General features: G+C 45.1%; 1 protein-coding gene across 6 annotated transcripts; it reads right to left on the minus strand.

Annotated features, from left to right (window-relative positions):
• Positions 1 to 16: 16 nt before the first annotated feature.
• Positions 17 to 6,984, minus strand: Cenatac (centrosomal AT-AC splicing factor). Of its 6 annotated transcripts, none has more exons than XM_035443611.1 (11): positions 6,787 to 6,984; positions 6,502 to 6,694; positions 6,039 to 6,137; positions 2,294 to 2,360; positions 2,158 to 2,220; positions 1,831 to 1,895; positions 1,611 to 1,737; positions 1,140 to 1,170; positions 818 to 907; positions 395 to 527; positions 17 to 158 (listed from the first exon to the last, which is right to left on the minus strand). In XM_035443611.1, exons 1-11 carry the CDS (start codon positions 6,887 to 6,889, stop codon positions 98 to 100), a joined length of 1,032 nt encoding a protein of 343 aa, XP_035299502.1. In that variant the 5' UTR covers positions 6,890 to 6,984; the 3' UTR covers positions 17 to 97. The 6 variants fall into 6 exon arrangements, with proteins under 6 accessions (XP_035299502.1, XP_035299500.1, XP_035299503.1 ...); XM_035443609.1 differs by having other exon boundaries at positions 1,611 to 1,752; XM_035443612.1 differs by having other exon boundaries at positions 1,611 to 1,752; positions 6,531 to 6,690; positions 6,787 to 6,983.
• Between the last annotated feature and the right edge of the window lie 14,032 nt (positions 6,985 to 21,016).

The following is a 21,016-nucleotide window of genomic DNA, read 5'->3' on the forward strand; positions in this document are numbered from 1 at the left end:
TTATCTTACTAATAAAGGCAACTGGAGAGGATTTGGTTTTAGGGATAACAGTTGGAATGGGTTTGTTGGCCATGAGATAATATCAGGCTGGGAACTTTCAGCTTTTTCCTTTATGTGACTGCTTGCTTCTTGTTGCAGCTTCAGTTTTGAATTGATGCCTGAAAGGAAATGAAGAATTAGCAAGAGTCCTCCCCCACACACCTGGGACAGGGTTTCTCTGTGCCTTTTGGAGGCTGTCCTGGAACTAGCTCTTTTAGACCAGGTTGGGAACTCACACAGAGATCAGCGGTCTCTGCCTCACAGGTGCTAGGACTAAAGGCTTGTGCCGCCACTGCCCAGCAGAATTAGCAAGGTTAATAATGAAAATATGGGGCATGGCTGATTAGACACATACCTGGATTGCCAGCGGCGACCATTATTCCATACTCTGCCAAAAGAAGGCAGCCAGCCTGCACTAGTGTTGGAACTGTGGTCAAAGTTGGCCCCAACTCGTTCTGGGGGCAGTTTCTTCAGTTTTTGTTTTTCTTCTGCAAATAAGAAATAGGTTGAGGCCAGGAGTTGATGGCACTGGCCTTTAATCCCAACTCTCGGGAGGCAGAGGTAGGTGGATCTCTGTGAGTTCGAGGCCTGCCTGGTCTCCAGAGCGAGTGCCAGGATAGCTACACAAAGAAACCCTGTCTCGAAAAACCAAAAAAAGGAAATGGGTTGATCTGACTGATCTCAATTAGTATTGTATCAGACTACTGCTAAGTGGTTGGGTCTATTGACTGCTACTGCATTTTGGCCAGCTTAGGAAATGTGAAGTTAAGGTACTTACTTTCTTTAAGAAATTCTTCATAGGAAGGTCCTATTGGTAGGTTTCCAGAGCTATGTTCTTCCTCTTGGATCATCCATGGAGGTGTGGCACCTAAGACAGAGCAAAGCCCTTTACTATGGAACATGTTCCAGCCAGGAGTGCTCAAAAATAAAAGCTGGGGTTTTTGGCTGGGTGTTGGTGGTGCAGGCCTTTAATCCCAGCACTCAGGAGGCAGAGACACGCAAATCTCGAATTGTAAGCCATCCCCAGTCATGGTTACAAATTGAGACCCTGTCTGAACAGCAAGCCCAAAATGGTCTAGAAACACAGGTCAGAAACTTGCCTGAATGGATATTACCAACTCCAGGTGTATCCTGTGGTTAAAAATGGGGAGAAAAAAGTGTTAAGAAAACCATGAGATACAATATTCTGAACTCCAGTCACTAAAAAACCTTCCCAAGGTGGGATTGAAGTAAACAGGAGGTACAATCAATAGTTACACAGCAATTTGGGAAATAGAAGGGGGTGCTAGGATTCAATAGCAGGGTAGAGGGTCATAATTTCAGATGCTTGTAGGGGTACCCAAGTGTGGATACCCTATATCAAGATTAGGTTGTGAGGCTGGTATTCCAGAGTGGAAGCTGTTAGGAATAAAGGTCACCCTGAAAGGCTGCATAGTCTAGTAATACTACCACAGAAGGGTAGTAAGGGAAAATCCACAGGAGGGCAGATGGCTAGAATACGTAGAATGGACCCTCTTGGGACTTGAGGGGTCAGTGACCCCCTTCCAGTTTGCTTGTCCATTGTACCATACCTGATGGCCAATGAATGTTAAATGCTGTCCTGTCTCCATCCAGTCAAGCTCTGGAACACGTTGTGGGTCCAAGTGTGATACCTGCTGTGAGCTGGAGGCCACATGGCTGAAAGACAGGGGAGCCAGGCTGGCAGATGAGGTCCTTGAGCAGTGAGGATGGCAAAGATTAGAGCCGTCCCCATTTTCCAGCATCCAACTCAACAGTTCCCTGATAACTTACCCGTTAGCTGCTTCCCAGCTTCCCAGTGCCGAAGAGCCCTCATCTGGATCTGGCTCTGCCTGAGGCTGAGTTTGATTCAGGAAAAATAAATGTGTCTAAGGTGCTTAAGAGCCTGCCTGGACCATGCCCCCACACTCCAGACCCCAGTATCTTATGGAGGGTACTACCCATTTTGCCACCTCCCAGCCCTGCCCACATCTCCATTGAGGCACATGGACTTGTATGACCCAGTAGTTCTGAGAAGAGCTGATGTTGAAATGCTGGACAGGGGGAAGCCAGGCATCAGTAGATTTGGATACTGCTCTGGGTCCGCCGAGGGAAACCAACCTCTAAGACAGATCTGACCACTTCCTGCCGACTCTGTTCTATCTCACGGATCTGAGCTGCCATCTGTGGGGGAGAGAATGCTTAGGGCAGTTCAGGATCATGGGGAAAGGTCCTTTTCAGAAGTCTTTCTTCCTACCTCTTTAATCACCTCATCCTCTTTTTCCTCATAGGAATCCAGGCTCTTCACCATAGATTTCTTAAACCTAAAAATAAAGGAATTATAAAAATACTGGGAGCTGGAGAGATGGCTCAGAGGTTAAGAGCACACTGGCTGCTCTTCCAGAGGTCCTGAGTTCAATTCCTAGCAACCACATGGTGGCTCACAACCACCTAGAATGAGATCTGGTGCCCTCTTCTGGGGTGCAGGCTGAACACTGTATAAATAGCAAATAAATAAATCTTTAAAAAAAAATACTGGAGCCAGGCGGTGGTGGCACATGCCTTTAGTCCCTGCACTCAGGAGGCAGAGGCAGGTGGATCTCTGTGAGTTCAAGGCCAGCCTGGTCTACAAAGTGAATTTCAAGAGAGCCAGGACTATTATACAAAGAAACCATGTCTCAGGAAAAAACAAAAACAAAACAACAAAAAATTGGAAAGACATAAATTAGCCTAGAACCCCAGCCCCACTAGTTGTAAAAAACACTTCAGTAAATAGCTTTTAATTCTGAGGGGAAAAAAGCTGAGACAGTCTGAATGTCCCCACTTTCGCCATGTGAGTTCTGAGATTACAGGAATTACAGATTATCATGCTCCGTTTAATTTTGAGAATTTGCAACTCACAAAACTGATAAAATGAGCACCTGTACCTCTCACCTGGGTACACTGGTAACGCTGTCATGCCAGCCCCCCACTATTCATCCTACATTTTCTTTTTAAACACTTGTTTATTTGTTTTGGTTTCTAGAGACAGGGTTTCTCTGTGTAGCACTGGCTGTCCTGGATCTCACTCTGTAGAGCAGGCTGGCCTCGAATTCACAGAGATCCACTTGCCTCTGCTCCTGAGTGCTGGGATTAAAGACATGCACCACACTGGCCAGCAGACTTTTTAAATTTTTACGAGTACAGGTGTTTTGCTTGCATATACTTCTGTACATTATATGCATGTCTAGTTTCCTCAGAGACCAAAAGAGGGTGTTGGATCCCTTGGCGCTGGTTCTAAGTTGCACAACTAGTGGGTGCTGAAAACTGAGCTCAAGTCTTCTGCAAGAGCAACAAGTTCCCTTAACTGCTGAGCCATCATCTCCAGGCCCTACAGTTACCCAGTAGTGAGATTCAGGTTAACAGTTTCCGATAGGAATATTAACTGCTCATCTCCCATTGTTCCTTAGAAGGTACATTAACTGCCAGCACTTAGGCTGTTCCCAAGGCCACTCTTGACCACTTAGCCTTTATACCTAAAGGATTCATAGGATATTTTCCTATTTAAATCCCTCTACTTTTTACCTGTATCTTCCTTCTGCCAGAGTGAAAACTCTGGTCCCCAGGCACATATTTGTACTTGTTTTATATTACAATACTTAAAAAGTGGGGCTGGAGAGATGCCTCCATGGTTAAGAGCATTGGCTGCTCTTCTATAGAACTCTGGTTTGAGGCCCAGCACCAACATGGTGGCCCATGGAGACTATCAACTCCAGTTCCAGGGGATCTAATGCCCTCTTCTAGCTTGAGAGGGCATCGGATACACAAATGGTAAACATACACACAGCTAGGAAAAACCCATACGCATAATTTTTTTTAAAAAAGCACATACTACTCTCCCAGTGGACTCCCTTAGTTCTCAGCATCCATGTTGGGCAGCTGGCAACCACCTGTAACTCCAGATCCAGGGGGATTTGATGCTTTTGGCCTCCTTGTGCAGCAACACTCATGCGCATATACCCAACAGACACAGACACACACATACACACAAACACAAAATAATTTTTTTTTTTTTTGAGAAAGGCTTTCTCTGTGTAGTTTTGGCTTGGAATTCCCTCTGTAGACCAGGCTAGCCTCAAATTCAGAGATCCACCTGCCTTGCCTCCTGAGTGCTGGGATTAGAGGCATGTGCCATTACGACACAGCCCCCTCCTTTTTAAAAATAAAATAGCACTATTGGCTTGGAGAGATGGCTCAGGAGTTAAGAGCATATACCATTCTTGCATACAACCCAAGCTCAGTTTCCAACACACGTAATGTGGGGCTGCTCATTACCACCTGTAATTCCAGGTAAACACCTGTATTCACAACCCATCCCTCCCCTCTCCTGACATTATTAAAAATAAGGGCTGGAGAGATGGCTCAGAGGTCAACAGTACTTGATGCTCTTGGAGAAGACCTGGTTTTGGTCTTTAATACCTACATGGTGGCTCACAACTGTGTAACTCTAGTTCTACGGCATCTGACATGGTCTTCTGGCCTTTGCAGGCACGGCATGTTCATAGCATATATGCATACAATACCAAGCCCATCACTCCTACACATAAAATAGAAGTAAGTCTTAACTAATACCACCACTGGGACAGTGGAGGCAAGAAGATCTTGACTTTGAGGCTAGCATGGATTACATAGTGAGATCCTGTCTTAAATCAAGCAAGGCTAGGCAATCCTCCAGTTTTAGCCTTCTTGGTGATGGATTATAGGTGTACACCTATAATCTGCATTTGTACACTTTTTTTTTTTTAAGATTTATTCATTGTGTGGGGGAGAAGGAATGGGGGTGAGGGGAGGGAGAGGGGACTTACATGTGAAACAAGCCTATTCCCTAACTTGAATTAATAATAATAATAATAATAATAATAATAATAATAATAATAATAATAAGTAAAAAAAAAAGATTTATTCATTGTGAATACAGTGTTCTGCCTGCATGAATCCCTGCAGGCCAGAAGAGGGCACCAGATCTCATTACAGATGGTTGTGAGCCACCATGTGGTTGCTGGGAATTGAACTCAGGACCTCTGGAAGAGCAACCAGTACTCTTAATTGCTGAGCCATCTCTCCACCCCCTTTGTACACTCTTTTATACCTTGCTTTTTTTTTTTTTTTTTTTTAAGTTAGACAGTAAGGCACGCCTTTAGTCCCTGTACTCAGGAGGCAGAGGCAGAGGCAGGCAGATCAAGGCGAGCCTGTCTGTAGAGTGAGTTCCAGGACTACATAAAGAAACTCTGTCTCCTAAAAGAAAAAGAATTCATTATTACCTTCAATAATAAGTTTCTACATATCTTCATTCACTAATCAAAGATCCTATGCAGGAGGCTGAAGAGATGGTTCAGAGGTTAAAAGACTAGCCACTCTCAGAGACCCAGGTTTAAAGTGCCACATGACAGCTCACAACCATCTATGACTAGTTCCAGAGGATCAGATGCCCTCTTCTGGACTCTGAGGCCAGAAATCCTCTTGTCTCAGTCTTCCAAACAGCAGGGACTATAGGCCTAAGGGACCATACCCACTCACCACATTTTTTGTATGTGCACATTCAATACAGAATTTGGTGTGTGGGGGCATAATAATAAAAAGTGCTATGAAAGCAGTAGATAATAATGACATCCCTGCTGGACTTCCCAACACATTTACTTATTTTGGGTGTGTTGAGACATGCAGCTTGGGCTGTCCTGGAACTTGAGATTCTTCTGATTCAGCTGGGTACTGGAATATGAGTGTGCACCAACATACTTGACTCTGAACTTCCCAAATTTGTTCTTGTTTTGAGATAAGGTCTCACTCTTGTAGCCTAGGCTGGCTTTGAACTCTCAAGAATCTACTCTCAGCCTCCCTAGTCCTGGATACAGTTGTAAGCTATCACACTCCCTTGGGACTTTCCAAAAGGAAGAAGCTGTTGTGCCTGACAAAGATCTGGAGAGTTCACTTTGCTACTTCCGGTCTTACAACAGGTCACTTACCGCGCATAATCCTGGGGGGAGATCAGAAACTTCTCTTTCATTTGGGCATTGGCCTTGTTCTCCCACCAGAATTTATTGGTGGCTTTCTTATGTTCTGGGCTGAGGATGGAGAGGAATAGTAGTCTTAGCTAGACATTAAGACAGTAAAATAGCACTGAGTATCAGAGCATTAGGCAACTAATGCAGACTAGCATCTGGGTTGCTTCCTTGGACAAGACAGAGAGAAAAATATTATTTATTACCAGCCTCCTTAAGATCTCAATCTCGGAATTCCGAGTGGGAGGTGGTGGGAGGAGGGCAAGTTGGCTTTTCTAACAAGACCATGGTAGTGAGTGCTTAAGACCCCTACGCTCCAGATTGGCAAGGTAATTCAATCCATCTACCCCAATTAAGTCACAAAAGCGACCTTCCTCTCCTCAGTTCCAACTTTCCATCCCACACGTGTGTACATCTCTGTGTGTACCGGGGAGGTGGGTGTTCCTCAGCTGTCACCTGGCCAGATGTTCCAGCAGACCTCCGTGCAGCACTGTCAGGTTTCCGTGGCTCAGGTGTTTTCGTACTTCGCAGCCACAGCACGGACACCAGCAGCACCGATCGTGCTCGGGGACATAGCGTTCTACCTGGGCGGCACGAACGGCCTTGCGAGCGGCTTCTACCTGCAAGACAGAAACCAGCTAGGGCTCTGAAACCACAGCCTAAGGATTCTCGCTGCCCGGCTCGCATTCCCGGCCTTCCCCAGCCTCCGCACCTGCGGTAAAAGCCGCTCCAGAGCCTCCTTCAGCTGCCGCTGGTGCTTGCGGCTGTAGACGTGTCCGCGACCACAGAAGAAAGTTTGGCGACACAGAGGACATCGCTGCGGTGGCGCCATAGATAGACGACCCAGGACCCGCGATCACCTCCACCACCAGCCGGTTTGTCTCCACCCACTGACCTCTGACCCTCCGGGGCGGGACGGACGAGGCGGGGCGAAGTCGAGGACTCTCGGGCCCCTCTAGAGGTCGTAGGCGCTACTGCAACCGTTCTGCGGCTGCGCAGACTATTCACTACTTCGCCCCTCCCACGCGCTCCCGGAAAACCTGGCAAGAATCAGTAGCATCCCAGATGTTCTGCAGAGTGTCAAAGAACTAAGTGCGCATACACGAGACAGGATCCACGCCAGTTAGGACCTCAGACTACGCACTCTCTAGGCGTTGACAAAATCCCAGTTAGACAACGTAACAAATCAGAACTGGTAATTACACGGTGCACAGTGTATCCCCGAACTTTGTGTTAACGGCCTTACTGAATCCTCACGTTGACGTTTTGTGGTTTAGCATTATTGGCATTTTACACGCGAGAAAGATTCGGTTTGGAAGAAAAGAGGACCACTGAGGAAGGCTACAGGGATGTTAAGCAGCGGAGTGAGCATCCAGCAAGCCTGCAGGGAAACACTTGGTCTAAGTGATTGTGATCTAGTTACAGTCACCCCACAGAAGTGTTGACTTGCTGGTGGTAATTCTTAATCTTTAAAAGTGCTCCGAAGTAGAATATTCTTTGTAAGCCACTTTTCCCAACATTGGCTTGGTAGTATGTAATTCCTTAAATTTTAATGCTTAATTGTATCCTGTTCTAACGACCTTGTATGTCGGGGCTGGAGAGATGGCTCAGCCGGTAAGAGCACTGACTGTTTTAATAGGGGACTCTGGTTCAATTCCCAGCACCCACATGGCTGCTCACACCTGTCTGTAACTCCAGTTCCAGGGCTTCTGACACCCTCACACAGACATACATGCAGGCAAAACACCAATGAACATAACATATATTAAAAAGAAAAAAAGAATTCTCATATGTCATATGCCACCCTAGGAATGTGTTTCCTCACTTGTTCCAAAGTTGCTCAAAGTAGTTCACACAGTCTGCCCCAATTACTATGAACTTCCTGGGCATCTGCAATTTGGTTTATGAACGTCTTTGCCTGCTAGTCTCAACCATCAACCACCAAACGTTCATTTCCCACTTGAACTTGGCTTGTGAAACGGAATCCAACATCTTCCTCTTCAAGATTGTAAGCCCCCACCCCAGACTACTCTAGGCTGGAGTACCCCTTATTCTAGGCTAAAATGTCTGTTTCTCTTAAAAAAGATTTATTTATTTATTATGAATACAGTGTTCGGTCTGCATGTATGCCTGCACGACAGAAGGAGTCACCATATCTCATTACAAATGGAATTGAACTCAGGACCTTTGGAAGAGCAACCAGTGCTCCTAACCTCTCTAACCCCTGGAGAAGCAGGCAGCCAAGCTCTGCCCTAGGGAAAAAAAGAAAAAGCCCAAGATGAGGTCACAAAATCCCACCAATCCCAGAGCTTGCCCCAGATCAGGCCACTCAGGTGTGGAATGGAAGGGGGACGTATAAAGCCTGTCTCCTGCTGGGTTCTTACCTGCTTCTCACCAAGCACAGGTAGCTACCCTCTTGTATCTTTCCCAATAAATCTGTTTTGTTGTGCAGTGTGACTTTATGGTATTCCTTGGCTCCTGACTGCCAGATGACCTTTTCCTTCAGCGCTTTGACACTTGCATTGGTGAAACCTTTCCCCTTATAGCTGTCATACTGACAGTCACCTCACATAGTTTATCTCCCAGTGAGTGAAGCATCCACGCTAAAGCCAGAAGGCACCCAGTGAACAAACTGTCTTATTCACTGGACTCCTAGGGTGTTCTGAAAACAGCCTCCATTTTTATTTGCTCGGCACATCTCTTTCACATCCTTCTTTTCTTGCTCCGAGTCATGTAAAATCTGTCTTGTTTTGTGTTTTTTTTTTTTTTTTTTTTTTTTTGAGACAGGATCTTGTAGCATAGGTTGGTCTCAATCTTGTGTTGCTGAGAATGGCCTTCAATTCCTGGCCTTCCTGCCTCCACTCTCAAATTCTGGGATTATAGCTGAGCATCCCTGGCCCACCAGCCCTGTAAGATCTAACTGGTTTCCAAGTATTTGGTATTTTCCTGATTCATTTATTTACCCTCTGCAGTTACCCTTAGAAAGTCTCCAAAACAATTTTCCTGATTAGTTTAGTAACTAATGACTAAACTGCCTTCAGAGTAAATCCCAACCTCCCTTGCATGTCATTCAAAGCTTGCTACCAGGTGACTCCCAACTCCCTCCACTGGCCCCATCTTTCTTCCAGACAACATTCAACAGTCCTGTTGCTGCAAAGCATGTTAGTGTCTCCATCCCTAAATTTCCTATTCCTGGAACTGACTTCTTTCTGTTTCCGTGTCATATACTATCTCTATTCTGTAAAAGCTCTGAGCTGGGATGTAATTACAATGAAGTGGCTTTATTTGGCACACATTGAGCTCTCAGTATTTACTAAGTAAATACTAACTGTTTTTGAGAAACTTCCATAATTGTGTCTGTGAACTCATTCACTCATGGAGCTGGGAATGGAACCAGGCGCCTCACATAAACTATCCAAGCACTCTTCCACCACTGAGATATGTTGCCAATCCCTGAATTGTCTTTTCTCTCCCTTTTTCCCAGAAGGCTGTGCAGTGTGCTCCAAGTTCCCAGATTTTGTGATCTGTCTCCCATACTGAGATAGGCTTTTGTGATACCGGTGTCTTTGAGTCATTTCAACTCCTGTAAGTAACCCTTCACCCTTACCAGGAGTGGTGGTAGACCTTTAATGCCAGCACCCTAGCGGTAGAGGCTGGCAGATCTCTTTTAGTTCCCGGATAGTCTGCTCTACAGATCTACAGTCTGCTCCAGGACAGGCTCCAAAGCTACACAGAGAAATCCTGTCTCAAAAAACAAAACAACAGGGCTGGAGAGATGGCTCAGAGGTTAAGAGCACCGTCTGCTCTTCCAGAGGTCCTGGGTTCAATTCCCAGCAACCACATGGTGGCTCACAACCATCCGTTATGAGATCTGGTGCCCTCTTCTGGAGTGCAGATATACATGGAAGCAGAATGTTATATACATAATAAATAAATAAAATCTTTAAAACAAAACAAAAAAGGTAAAAGGCAGGTTTATGAAGGAATTAGTCACTCCTGGGCAAGTTGTCTCATAGTAGGAGGTCCATGAAGTCCCAAGGCTAAACTAGGTTGGTGGCTTTTTGTGGGAGGGGGTGGGAGGCAGTGATGTACTTCACAGGTACTGCAGAAATGTCTGGGCTTGGGGGTCCTGTAGGTATGTCCTAAGTCCAGTCGTCACTTTGGAATCCAGAACCAGAACTAATTGTCTGTTTTGCTGGGACTTCTGCAAGCCCTGGCTTCTGTCTGGATTGGTGTGGGGAGGATCTTTTTGTCCCAAAACCTCCATCCTAAAATATGAATGAGTTTTGCCTGCATGTATGTCTGTACATTACATGCAAACCTAGTAACCTTGGAGGCCAGAAGAAGGTATCAATTCCCCTGCATCTGTAGCTAGTTACAGATGGTGTGAGCCATACATGTGGGTGCAGGGAATTGAAACCAGGTCCTCTGGAAGAGCAGCTAGTAGTACCCTTTGCTTGTTTTTTTGAAACAGGGCTTCTCTGTGTGGTCCTGGCAGTCCTGGAACTCTCTCTGTGGACCAGACTGACCTCAGACTCACAGAGATCTGTCTGCCTCTGGATTAAAGATGTGCCACTACTGCCCAGCAACATATTTTCTTTCTTTCTTTTTTTCAATTTTTTCCCATTTTTTAATTTAACTTAGAAACAAGATTGTTTTACATGTCAATCCCAGTTCCCTCTCCCTCCCCTCCTCCCCTGCCCCCCACTAACCCCTACCTATCCCATTCCTTTCTGCCGTCTCAGGGAAGGTGAGGCCTTCCACGGGGATCTTCAGAGTCTGTCATAGCCTTTGGGATAGGGCCTAGGCCCTCCCCCATGTGTCTAGGCTGAGGGAGTATCCCTCTATGTGGAATGGGCTCCCAAAGTCCATTTGTATACTAGGGATAAGTACTGATTTACTACAAGAGGCCCCATAGATTTCCGAGGCCTCCTCACTGACACCCACATCCATGGGGTCTGGATCAGTCCTATGCTGGTTTCCCAGCTATCAGTTTGGGGTCCATGAGCTCCCCCTTGTTCAGGTCAGCTGTTTCTGTGGGTTTCACCAGCCTGGTCTTGACCTCTTTGCTCATCACTCCCTCCCTCTCTGCAACTGGATTCCAGTTCAGTTCAGTGTTTAGCTGTGGGTGTCTGCTTCTGCTTCCATTAACTGCTGGATGAAGGCTCTAGGATGGCATATAAGTTAGTCTTTCTTTCTTTTTTAAGATTTATTTTACTTTTGTGTGTATAAATGTTTTACCTGAATGTATGTCTGTATACTACATACATGCTTAGTGCCTGAGGAAGTGGTGAGTCTCCATGTAGGTAAGCCTCCATCCTCTAAGGTATACTCTATTGGTGAATGAGGAAGTTCCCTGTGTTAGGTACATTCAGTACATTTCCAATTTACAGTGGGGAAATCCTTTTATCTGATCATAGCCCATTCGCATCTATAACCCCTGTTTTCCCATCTCATCTCTGTTCTTCACTTCCCCAGCCCTTACCTATGCTTCCTTGGAACAAGAGCTGATCCCGTTGAGCAGGGTTAGCTTAAGGCACTTGTGGAAATGAATTAACTATTTTCCAGACCTGGAAAACACTCAGTGCCAGTATCTCCTCTTGTGAGAAGCTGCCTCCAGCTCCTGCAACCAGAGCTAAATGCTACTTTCTCTATGCTTCCAGGAATATATGGAATATGCTTGCTGTAGAAGTGACTCTTCACAGCCAGCAGTGAGGCCTTATAACCTCACAGACCCCATGCTAGGCTCTGGGGATTTGGACATAAGCATCACTTATTCCTTTGTGTTGTCCTTCCTGGTTGCCAGGAGCACTGGAAAGGAGCCCTGTGCAGTGGAGGCTGTACACTCTTTTCTGCAAACACGTCACTTCTCTGAAATGAATCATACTGACAATAATCTACCACACATGTAACTTTGAAAAGCTTATTATAGAGCCAGGTACGCTGCTTCATACCTCTAACCCTAGCACTCAAGACCTAGAGCTGAAGGTGATTATCAACAACATAGGGAGTCCAAACTCAGCCTGGGTTACATGAGCCCATGTCTCAATAAGTGGAAATAAAAACAAATCTCACTGTAATTCATTAGTTGGGTTAACTCCTAAAAACCAAGGGATAAAATTAATAAAAGATATTTCAATGAACAACTGTGCTTGAAAATATGAGATGGTTAGATTTGTATGTAAATAGACTAAAACAAAGATGATATTCAAATAAGCAGAAAGAAATGCTGTTTGTTGTATTAACTCATTTTTCTCATCTACATTCCCAATACTGACTTTTAAAAATGTATTTAAATGATAGAGAGATGGCTCAGTGGTTAAGAGCATTTGTTGCTCTTTGAGAGAACTAAGTTCTGTTCCCAACATCCTCATCGCATGTATGGCTCACAACTGCCTGTAACTTCAGTTCCAACTGGCGTTGATATAAATGTGCATATTCCCACATACATAATTAAAAATAAAATAATAAAGAAATGCGTTGGTGGTTCATGCCTTTAATCCCAGCACTCTAGAGGCAGAGGCAGGTGGATCAGATATCTGTGAGTTCGAGGTCAGCCTGGTCTCCAGAGCGAGTGCCAGGATAGGCTCCAAAGCTACACAGAGAAACCCTGTCTCGAGAAAAAAAAAAAAAAAAGTAAAAAAGAAAAGAAATTTATTTGATTGTAAAATGTAGCTGTTCTTTTTACTCTTTGGGGTCTCACCACCCAGCTCCAAAATAAGAACATGGAGACTTATTTATGAATGCCAGACCTTAGTTTGGCTTGTTTCTTCTCTATGTTTTAGACAGGCAAAGAATCACAGCTTCACAGAGCATCATAAACAAAATGCATCATAAACAAAAGCAACACATCTATACATCATTAAACAAATGTTCCAGGGCATAAACAAATGTATCACACCTTAAAATAACGTTCTGCAACACAGTACCTACTTGGTAAGGTGTTGGGGTGTATTAAATCCAAAAGGGAGCACCCCACTTGTTAGTGCATTAGACTATGACCTTTCCATGATCTTATTTAGTTCTCAAATCAAATCTCCACTTTATTTCATTATCCTCATTTTACATATCGAGGAAACAGGCTTAGAAATGTTAAGAAAACTTATGCCCAAAGCATAGCTCAATTCAGGACAGGTTATCTACTGAGACAGCAAGAGGGGCGTCAAAGACAAAATAAAGCCAGCGGTGGTGGCGCACGCCTTTAATCCCAGCACTCGGGAGGCAGAGGCAGGCAGATCTCTGTGAGTTCGAGACCAGCCTGGTCTACAAGAGCTAATTCCAGGACAGCCTCCAAAGCCACAGAGAAAACCCTATCTCGAAAAACAAAAAAAAAAAAAAAAAAAAAAAAGACAAAATAAGAATGTTGCTAAGCAACACGTAGGTTTATCAGTAGGAGTCATCCAGGACTGAAAGTAGATCCAGGCCATGATTAGTCTACCAGCCTCCTAGAACAGTGATGTCACAGTGAAGAGTAAAACAGCTCCATTTATTTAGCTCCCACTGAGAACCAGGTTTGGTACTAGGCACAACACTTCATCCCATTCCTTTCCCATGCTAGGAAAGAGGCCTCGGTTTCCAAGGTAGGCTCTAGAATGAGGTGGTAAGATCTACTGCACAGTTGACAACCAGCAAGGGGGGCAGAGGAAAGATGAAGTGAGACCACCTTATACAGCCAGCTGCAGGACCTGGGAACCCTATTTTGGACACATTCTCTGGAGGCAGTGACACCGATGGGGGCCTCTGAAGAGGATACTCAGGAGAGTGGCTTCTGAGGACACAGCCTTGGGTAGGCATGTCTTCTTGAGGGTGGGGGAACTGCAGGACAAGACAGTCAAATCAGTTCAAGGGAAACAGAGCTTTTGGATGCTGGGAGCCTGATAAGCCTTAACCTCCACACATTCCTTTTCTTGTTATTTATGTATTTACTTATAGACAGAGTCTTATATCTTGGCTGACCTCAAACTCACTACTCAGCGGATGACCTTGGACTTCTGATGCTCCTGCCTCCACCTCCAGAAGGCTGAGGTTACAGATGTGGACCACCAGTGTTACTTGGTGCTGCAGGTCAAGCTCAGGACTTTGCTCAAGGCTCACCAACTGAGCCCCACCCTTTACCTCCCACCGAAGCCCACAATGGCTACAACCAGAACTTTTAGCAGTCTGTCTGCCTTAACCTCCTAAGCACCATGACTGCAGGCATGAGCCACTACACATGGCCTGGCACCTTTTAAAGACATTTTTATTGGGACTGGAGAAACAGCTCAGTCGTTAAGAGCACTTACTACTCATCCAGAAGACCAGAACTTGATTCCCAGCAAGCACCTTGAGTGGTTTGCCACCTCTGGTAACTTTAGTTCTAAAGAGATTCGACACATCTGGCCTCTGCAACACCTCTGGCCTCTGTAGGCACTTATGCTCGTGTGTGTGCGCACGCACGCACGCGCACACACACACACACAAATTAAAAATAAAAACATTTCATTTATTGTGTTATACGCACACATACCACAGCATTCGGGTGGGGTTGCCTCATCTTTGATTATGGCATCAGGCTTGAGTAGCAAGGGCTTTTGCCCACTGAGCTACTCTTGGGCCCTATTATTTTTCCTTATCCTCTGACTTCTACCTATTCCCCTCAGACTTGAGGGGTGCAGTTCGCTCCATCCTAAAGACTGCCTTAGGCAGCTAGGAAGGCCACAGCACAGCTGAGACTTGTAGCTTCCAGCACTGTTAAACTGTAGGTGTCCCGTCTTCTCCTTTTCTTATTTTATTTATTTATTTATTTGGTTTTTCGAGACAGGGCTTCTCTGTGGCTTTGGAGGCTGTCCTGGAACTAGCTCTTGTAAACCAAGATGGCATTGAACTCACAGAGATCCGCCTACCTCTGCCTCCCGAGTGCTGGGACTAAAGGCATACACCACCACTGCCCAGCTCCTATCTTCTCTTGATGGTCATTGAGATGCTACAGCAGGAGCAAAGGGACCTCAGGTTCTGAATTATCATTCCTTTTCCATTGGCTCACCGCCTCCTGTCTTGTTAATTAAAATGAGCACATTTTGATTTGGCATTCAGAGAAGAGACCAAATATCAGCAACACATAAGATTTGAACCTGTGGGTTTCTCAAGACATTCTGTCCTCTAATCTCTTACAGTTCCTTCCTGGTCTTAGAGAAGAATCCTTCAACTGCCCCATCAATACTAGGCCTATCCTCAGTCCCAGCTGCAGCTTCAGATACCATTGGTCCTACCCCACTAGCAGGACCTGTGCTTTGGACTCCCCTTTAACTGCTCACTATGCCAAGATGTTGCTGAAGATTTCAAATCCAACAAGTGCCAAATAACGCTGTGTTATGTTCAGTCCGCATCTCTCTCTCTCTCTCTCTCTCTCTCTCTCTCTCTCTCTCTCTCTCTTTTTAAAAGATCTTATTTGTTTATTATGTATACAACATTCTGCTTCCATGTATGTCTGCACACCAGAAGAGGGCACCAGATCTCATAACAGATGGTTGTGAGCCATTATGTGGTTGCTGGGAATTGAACTCAGGACCTCTGGAAGAGCAGCCAGTGCGCTTAACCTCTGAGCCATCTCTCCAGCCCAGTCTGCATCTCTTACAACCGTGATAGCTGTTCTTGGTTGTCAACTTGACTACATCTGGAATTAACTGACACCCAAGTGGCTGGGTTCATCTATGAGGGATTTCTTCTTCTTCTTCTTCTTCTTCTTCTTCTTCTTCTTCTTCTTCTTCTTCTTCTTCTTCTTCTTCTTCTTCTTCTCCTCCTCCTCCTTCTCCTCCTCCTCCTCCACCCCCTCCTCTTCCTCCTCCTCCTCCTTCTCCTTGTCCTTCTTTTTCTGGGAGGGGGTTTGAGACAGGGTTTCCCAGTAGTTATGGAGCCTGTCCTGGAACTTGCTCCATAGACCAGGCTGGCCTCAAACTCACAGAGATCCACCTGCCTCTGCCTCTGGAGTGCTGAGATTAAAGGCATGCGCCACCTCCCCCATCCCCAGCAGCCTAAAGGTTTCTAAGTGTGCCCTGGAAGAGAATCTTCTCTCTGACAGCCACAAAGCTCAAGTTGTGGAAAATCAAATGAAGCCCTCATTTTAAGGTTGGCTCAATTACAGCAAAAATTCAAGTCTCGGCCTTGGAGAGCGTTGGTGGTTAAATTAAGACCATTGATTGGTAAGGAATGGGATCCTGTAAATTGGGATGGAGATGTGTCTGAGGATTCTACAGTGGCAGAGAATTTTTTTTAAGGTTTATTTATTTATCACATATACAGTGTTCTGCCTTCATGGATGCCTGCATGCCAGAAGAGGGCACCAGATCTCATTACAGATGGTTGTGAGTCACTATGTGGTTGCTGGGAATTGGACTCAGGACCTCTGGAAGGGCAGACAGTGCTCTTAACCTCTGAGAGGCTGAGAACTTTGAATCCTTAGATTCTCAAGTGTTTATCTCACCCAACGAAGTAGTCTCTCCACCCTCACCTCTTAAAATACTACTTTTCCATCTTTGACTGAGGAAATTAATCTTTCGTTATCTGCTAAACCAGCAGTGACTTTCCCTGAAGGAGATATCAGGCAAGAGAATACTGACATCCCTCAGGGCCTATCAATTGTTGCCTCTAGACCTATAACCAGACCTCAGGCTAAGCAGGCTCCTGCAGAGAAAAAAAAAAAGTATACTCCATAGCAACATGAGTAAAGAGCTTAATACGTTTACTAATTCTTTCAAGAAGAAGCCTGGGGAATATGTCTGGGAATGAATAAGGTGGAAGGAACATAAAACTGGATCAGGCAGAGTTTATTGATATGGGCCCATTGTGTGAAGAATCTAGATTTAATATGGAAACTTGCACAGAAAAAAAAATGTCAAAGTTTTAGAATGGTGACTGCAGCATTTGTCAAAATATGGCCTATTGAAAAGAGTTGGAGATGCTATATCCCTTGGCTTAGTGTTGATGAGGGAAATTGCAATGCCGGAGTGTAAAACTGAAACTGTGTAAAGCCTAATGGTCCTCCATGAGAATGGCCAGGAGACACACTCTTCTTTAACCCGGTAAGATGCAGCATGGTGGGGGAGCACCTGCACATTTGAAGAGCTTTGTTGTCATCTTTTGCTTTGCGCCAGACCTTCGACACTGCTGCTCAGTTGGAGAAATTAAATGCAATAGGGTTAATTAGGTGCTGAAATGTCAGGGGTCAAAGGCAAGGTGATCATAGTTATGGTGTTGGGCAGCATAGACAAAGCAGTGTCCATGATGGCCTCACCCATAATGGGCAACACATGCAAAGGCATTTTTATGGTGACATGACATGGACCTTTGGTATTGGCTAATCAATCCTGCTGTTTCCAGCATGAAATAGATAGGAAGTCTACTGATTTTTAAAATCTATATAAGCAGAAGATTTCTCAAACAAATGAAAGAGCCGGGCTTTGGTGGCACACACCTTTAACCCCAGCACTCAGGAGACAGAAGCAGGCAGATCTCTGTGAGTTCTGGGCCAGCCTGGTCTACAGAGTGAGTTCCAGGATAACCAGGGCTGTTACACAGAGAAACCCTGTCTTGAAAAACAAAGCAAAACAACAAAAACAAAACAAGAAATAAATGAAAGAAAGGCTACACTGATTGTGGTAAAAGGGAATATTGACCCATGAACCAATTTCCACTGTAGACTCAGAAGAAGGGATGACCAGATTACCCTGAGGAAAGACCTTGATAAAATACCTAAAGGTATTTTACTGGCCTCGAACTCACAGAGATCCACCTGCCTCTGCCTCCCAAGTGCTGGGATTAAAGGCGTGCGCCACCAATGCTCGGCCAATACCTAAAGTTTTACTGTTAGCCTTACTCTAGTCCTTTCCCAGAAAGACCCACAGCCTTTTAAGGGTAACTGCACACTGGAGGACAGGAAATAATTAGATTTTCTGGGATCTACTGAGTATTGTTTCTGAATTGATGCTGATTCCCAGAGATCCCAAGAAGCCTTTCAGCCTTCCCTTTTAAGTAGGGGTTTGTGAAAGTCAGAGGATTAATGGAGTTTCAGCTGAAGTATGACTCACAGTAGGTCTAGTGTGTGCCCCAAACTCCTCCTGTGAGTATTTCCCCAGTCCCAGAATGTATAGTTGGGATAGATATACTTACAAGTTGGCAGAAGTCTCACATTAGTACCTGGACCTGTGGAGTGAGGGCTATTTTTATTTATTTATTTATTGGTTTTTTGAGACAGGGTTTCTCTGTGGCTTTGGAGGCTGTCCTGGAACTAGCTCTTGTAGACCAGGCTGGTCTCAAACTCACAGAGATGTGCCTGCCTCTGCCTCCCAAGTACTGGGACTAAAGGCGTATGCCACCACCACCCAGCAAGTGAGGGCTATTATAGTTGGAAAGGCTAAATGGAAGCCTACACCTTTAATACCAGAACTCAGGAGGCAGAGGCAGGCGGATCTCTGAGTTTGAGGCCAGCCTAGTCTACAGAGTGAGTTCCAGGACAGCCAGGGATATACAGAGAAACTCTGTCTTGAAAAAACAAAATAAAAACCAAGAACAAACAAGCAAACAAAACTCCAAAACCAAAACCAAAGGAAAAACCAGTTTCAAATTCCTGGAGGATTTGCAGAAATTATGCCACTATCAAGGACATGAAAGATGCAGGGGTGGCCCCCTTTGTGCCTCTGATCCTGACCTCACAGATGGTCCTTCTAAAGACCCCTCATCCCTTTGAACCCCTCTCCTGGGACACCAGTGCAGGATGCCCCTAAAGTGGCTCTGATCTGGAGGTGCCTGTGGAGCAGGTATGATGGGAACTCCATGCCCTGTGGGTCTTTGGGCTACCAATGCTGGCTAGAAGTTGACCCACTGCTGGGCAGAGGACTCTGCTCAGTGGCTTGAAAGCACAATGGGATGTGTACAGGGAACATTTGATGTACTTCTCCTACATGTTCAGTTCTTGGCTACTAGAAGTGATGCTGACCCTAACCCCCACACCAAACCTATTTATTTTTTTTAAAGATGGAGGGGTGGTGGTTCCTGCCACTTGCCCTTTAACTCTGTCCAATGAAAAAGACAGATGGATCATGGGAGAATGACAGCTGACTATCAAAAACTCAATCAGGTAGGGACTCCAATTGCAGCTGCTCTACCAGATGTGGTGTCCTTCCTTGAGCAGATTAACACATACATCTATTGGTACATAATATACAGCCATTAATCTAGAAAATGCCTTTTGGGGCTTGGAGAGATGGTTCAGTGGTTAAGAGCACTGACTGCTCTTCCAGAGGACAGGGGTTCAATTCCCAACACCCACATGGCAGTTTATAACGGCCTCTAATTCCAGTTCCAGGGGACCTGACACCCATGGCAAAACACCAATGCACATAAAATAAAAATAAATAAATTAAAAAAAGAAAATGCCTCTTTCTTGGTACCTATCCATAAAGACCACTAGAAACAATTTGCTTTCAGTTGGCAAGGCCAGAAATTTACCTTTACAGTTTTACCTCAGGGATATATTAACCCGCCAGTCCTGTGTCATAACTTAGTTAGAAGGGATCTTACTCATTTGTCTCTTCCACAAAATATCACATTGGTTCTCTATATGACATTATGCTGATTGGACCTAGTGAACAGGACTTGTTGGTAACACATTAAGGATGGAAAATAAAACCAACCAAAATTCAAGGGCCTTCTACCTCAGTGAAATTTTTAGGAGCCCAGTTGTGTGAGGCATGCAGAGATATGCTTTCTTTTTTTTTTTTATTAATGATGTATTTATTTTTATTTCGTGTGCATTGGTGTTTTACCTGCATGTATGTCTATGACGGTGTCAGATCACTGGAGCTGGGTTACATACAATTGTGAGCTGCCATGTTGGTGCTGGGAATTGAACCCAGGTCCTCTGGAAGAGCAACCAGTACTGTTAACTGCTGAGCCATCTCCCAAGCCCGAGATATTCTAAGATAAAAGATAAACGTTGTACCTGGCCCCTCCCACCACCAAGAAAGAAGCACACTGTTTAGTGGGCCTACTTAGATTCTGGAGACAGCACATTCCTCACTTGGGTGTGTTACTCCCCACACACCAAGTGATTCGGAAAGCTGCTAGTAGTGGTGGAGCAGAAGGCTCTTCAGCAAGTCCAGGCTGCTGTGCAGGCTGCTCTATCACTTGGACCATATGATCCCGCAGACCTAATGGTACTTGAGGTGTCAGTGTCAGACAGGGATGTTGTTTGGAGCCTTTGGCAGATCCCTATATAGCTAAATCACAAAGAGACCTTTGGGTTTTTGGAGCAAGGCTCTACCATCATCTGCAGACAACTATTCTTTTGAGAGACAGCTCTTGGCCTGCTCTTAGGCCTTAGTGGAAACTTTTGACAATGGGACACCAAGTTACTATGCAAACTGAGCTGTTCATCATGAGCTGGGTGTTATTGGATCCAACAAGTCATAAAGTAGGGTGTGCACAGCAGCAATCTATTATCGAATGGAAGTGGTATATAGAGATGGGGCCCAAGCAGGTCCTGAAAGTTACATGAAGAAGCTGCCAAAATGTCTGGTTTCTACACCTATTGCAATGCCATCTGCTGCCAAGCATGCAGCTGTAGCCTCATGGGGTATGCCCTATGACCAGTAGACCAGGGCAGAGAAGACTAGTGCCTTCTTTCTGCCTGTTTTACTGATGGCTCTGCAGGAACCCCTCAGAAGTGGATAGTTACAGCATTACAACTCCTTTTTGGGACAACCCTGTAAGACACCAGTGGGCAGAACTTAGGGCAGTACATTTCACTTGGAGGGAGAAATGGCCATATGTGCAACTGTTCACTTATTCATTCATGGTCTGTAGCCAATGGACTGACTGGATGGTCAGGGACTTGAAATGTCCAATGTAAATGCCCATCAAAAGGCAACTTCAGCAGAGAAGGAATTCAGTAATCAAGCAGATAGCAC

This window comes from Cricetulus griseus, chromosome 4 (genome assembly GCF_003668045.3).
Source record: "Cricetulus griseus strain 17A/GY chromosome 4, alternate assembly CriGri-PICRH-1.0, whole genome shotgun sequence".
In the NCBI taxonomy this organism is placed as follows: domain Eukaryota; kingdom Metazoa; phylum Chordata; class Mammalia; order Rodentia; family Cricetidae; genus Cricetulus; species Cricetulus griseus.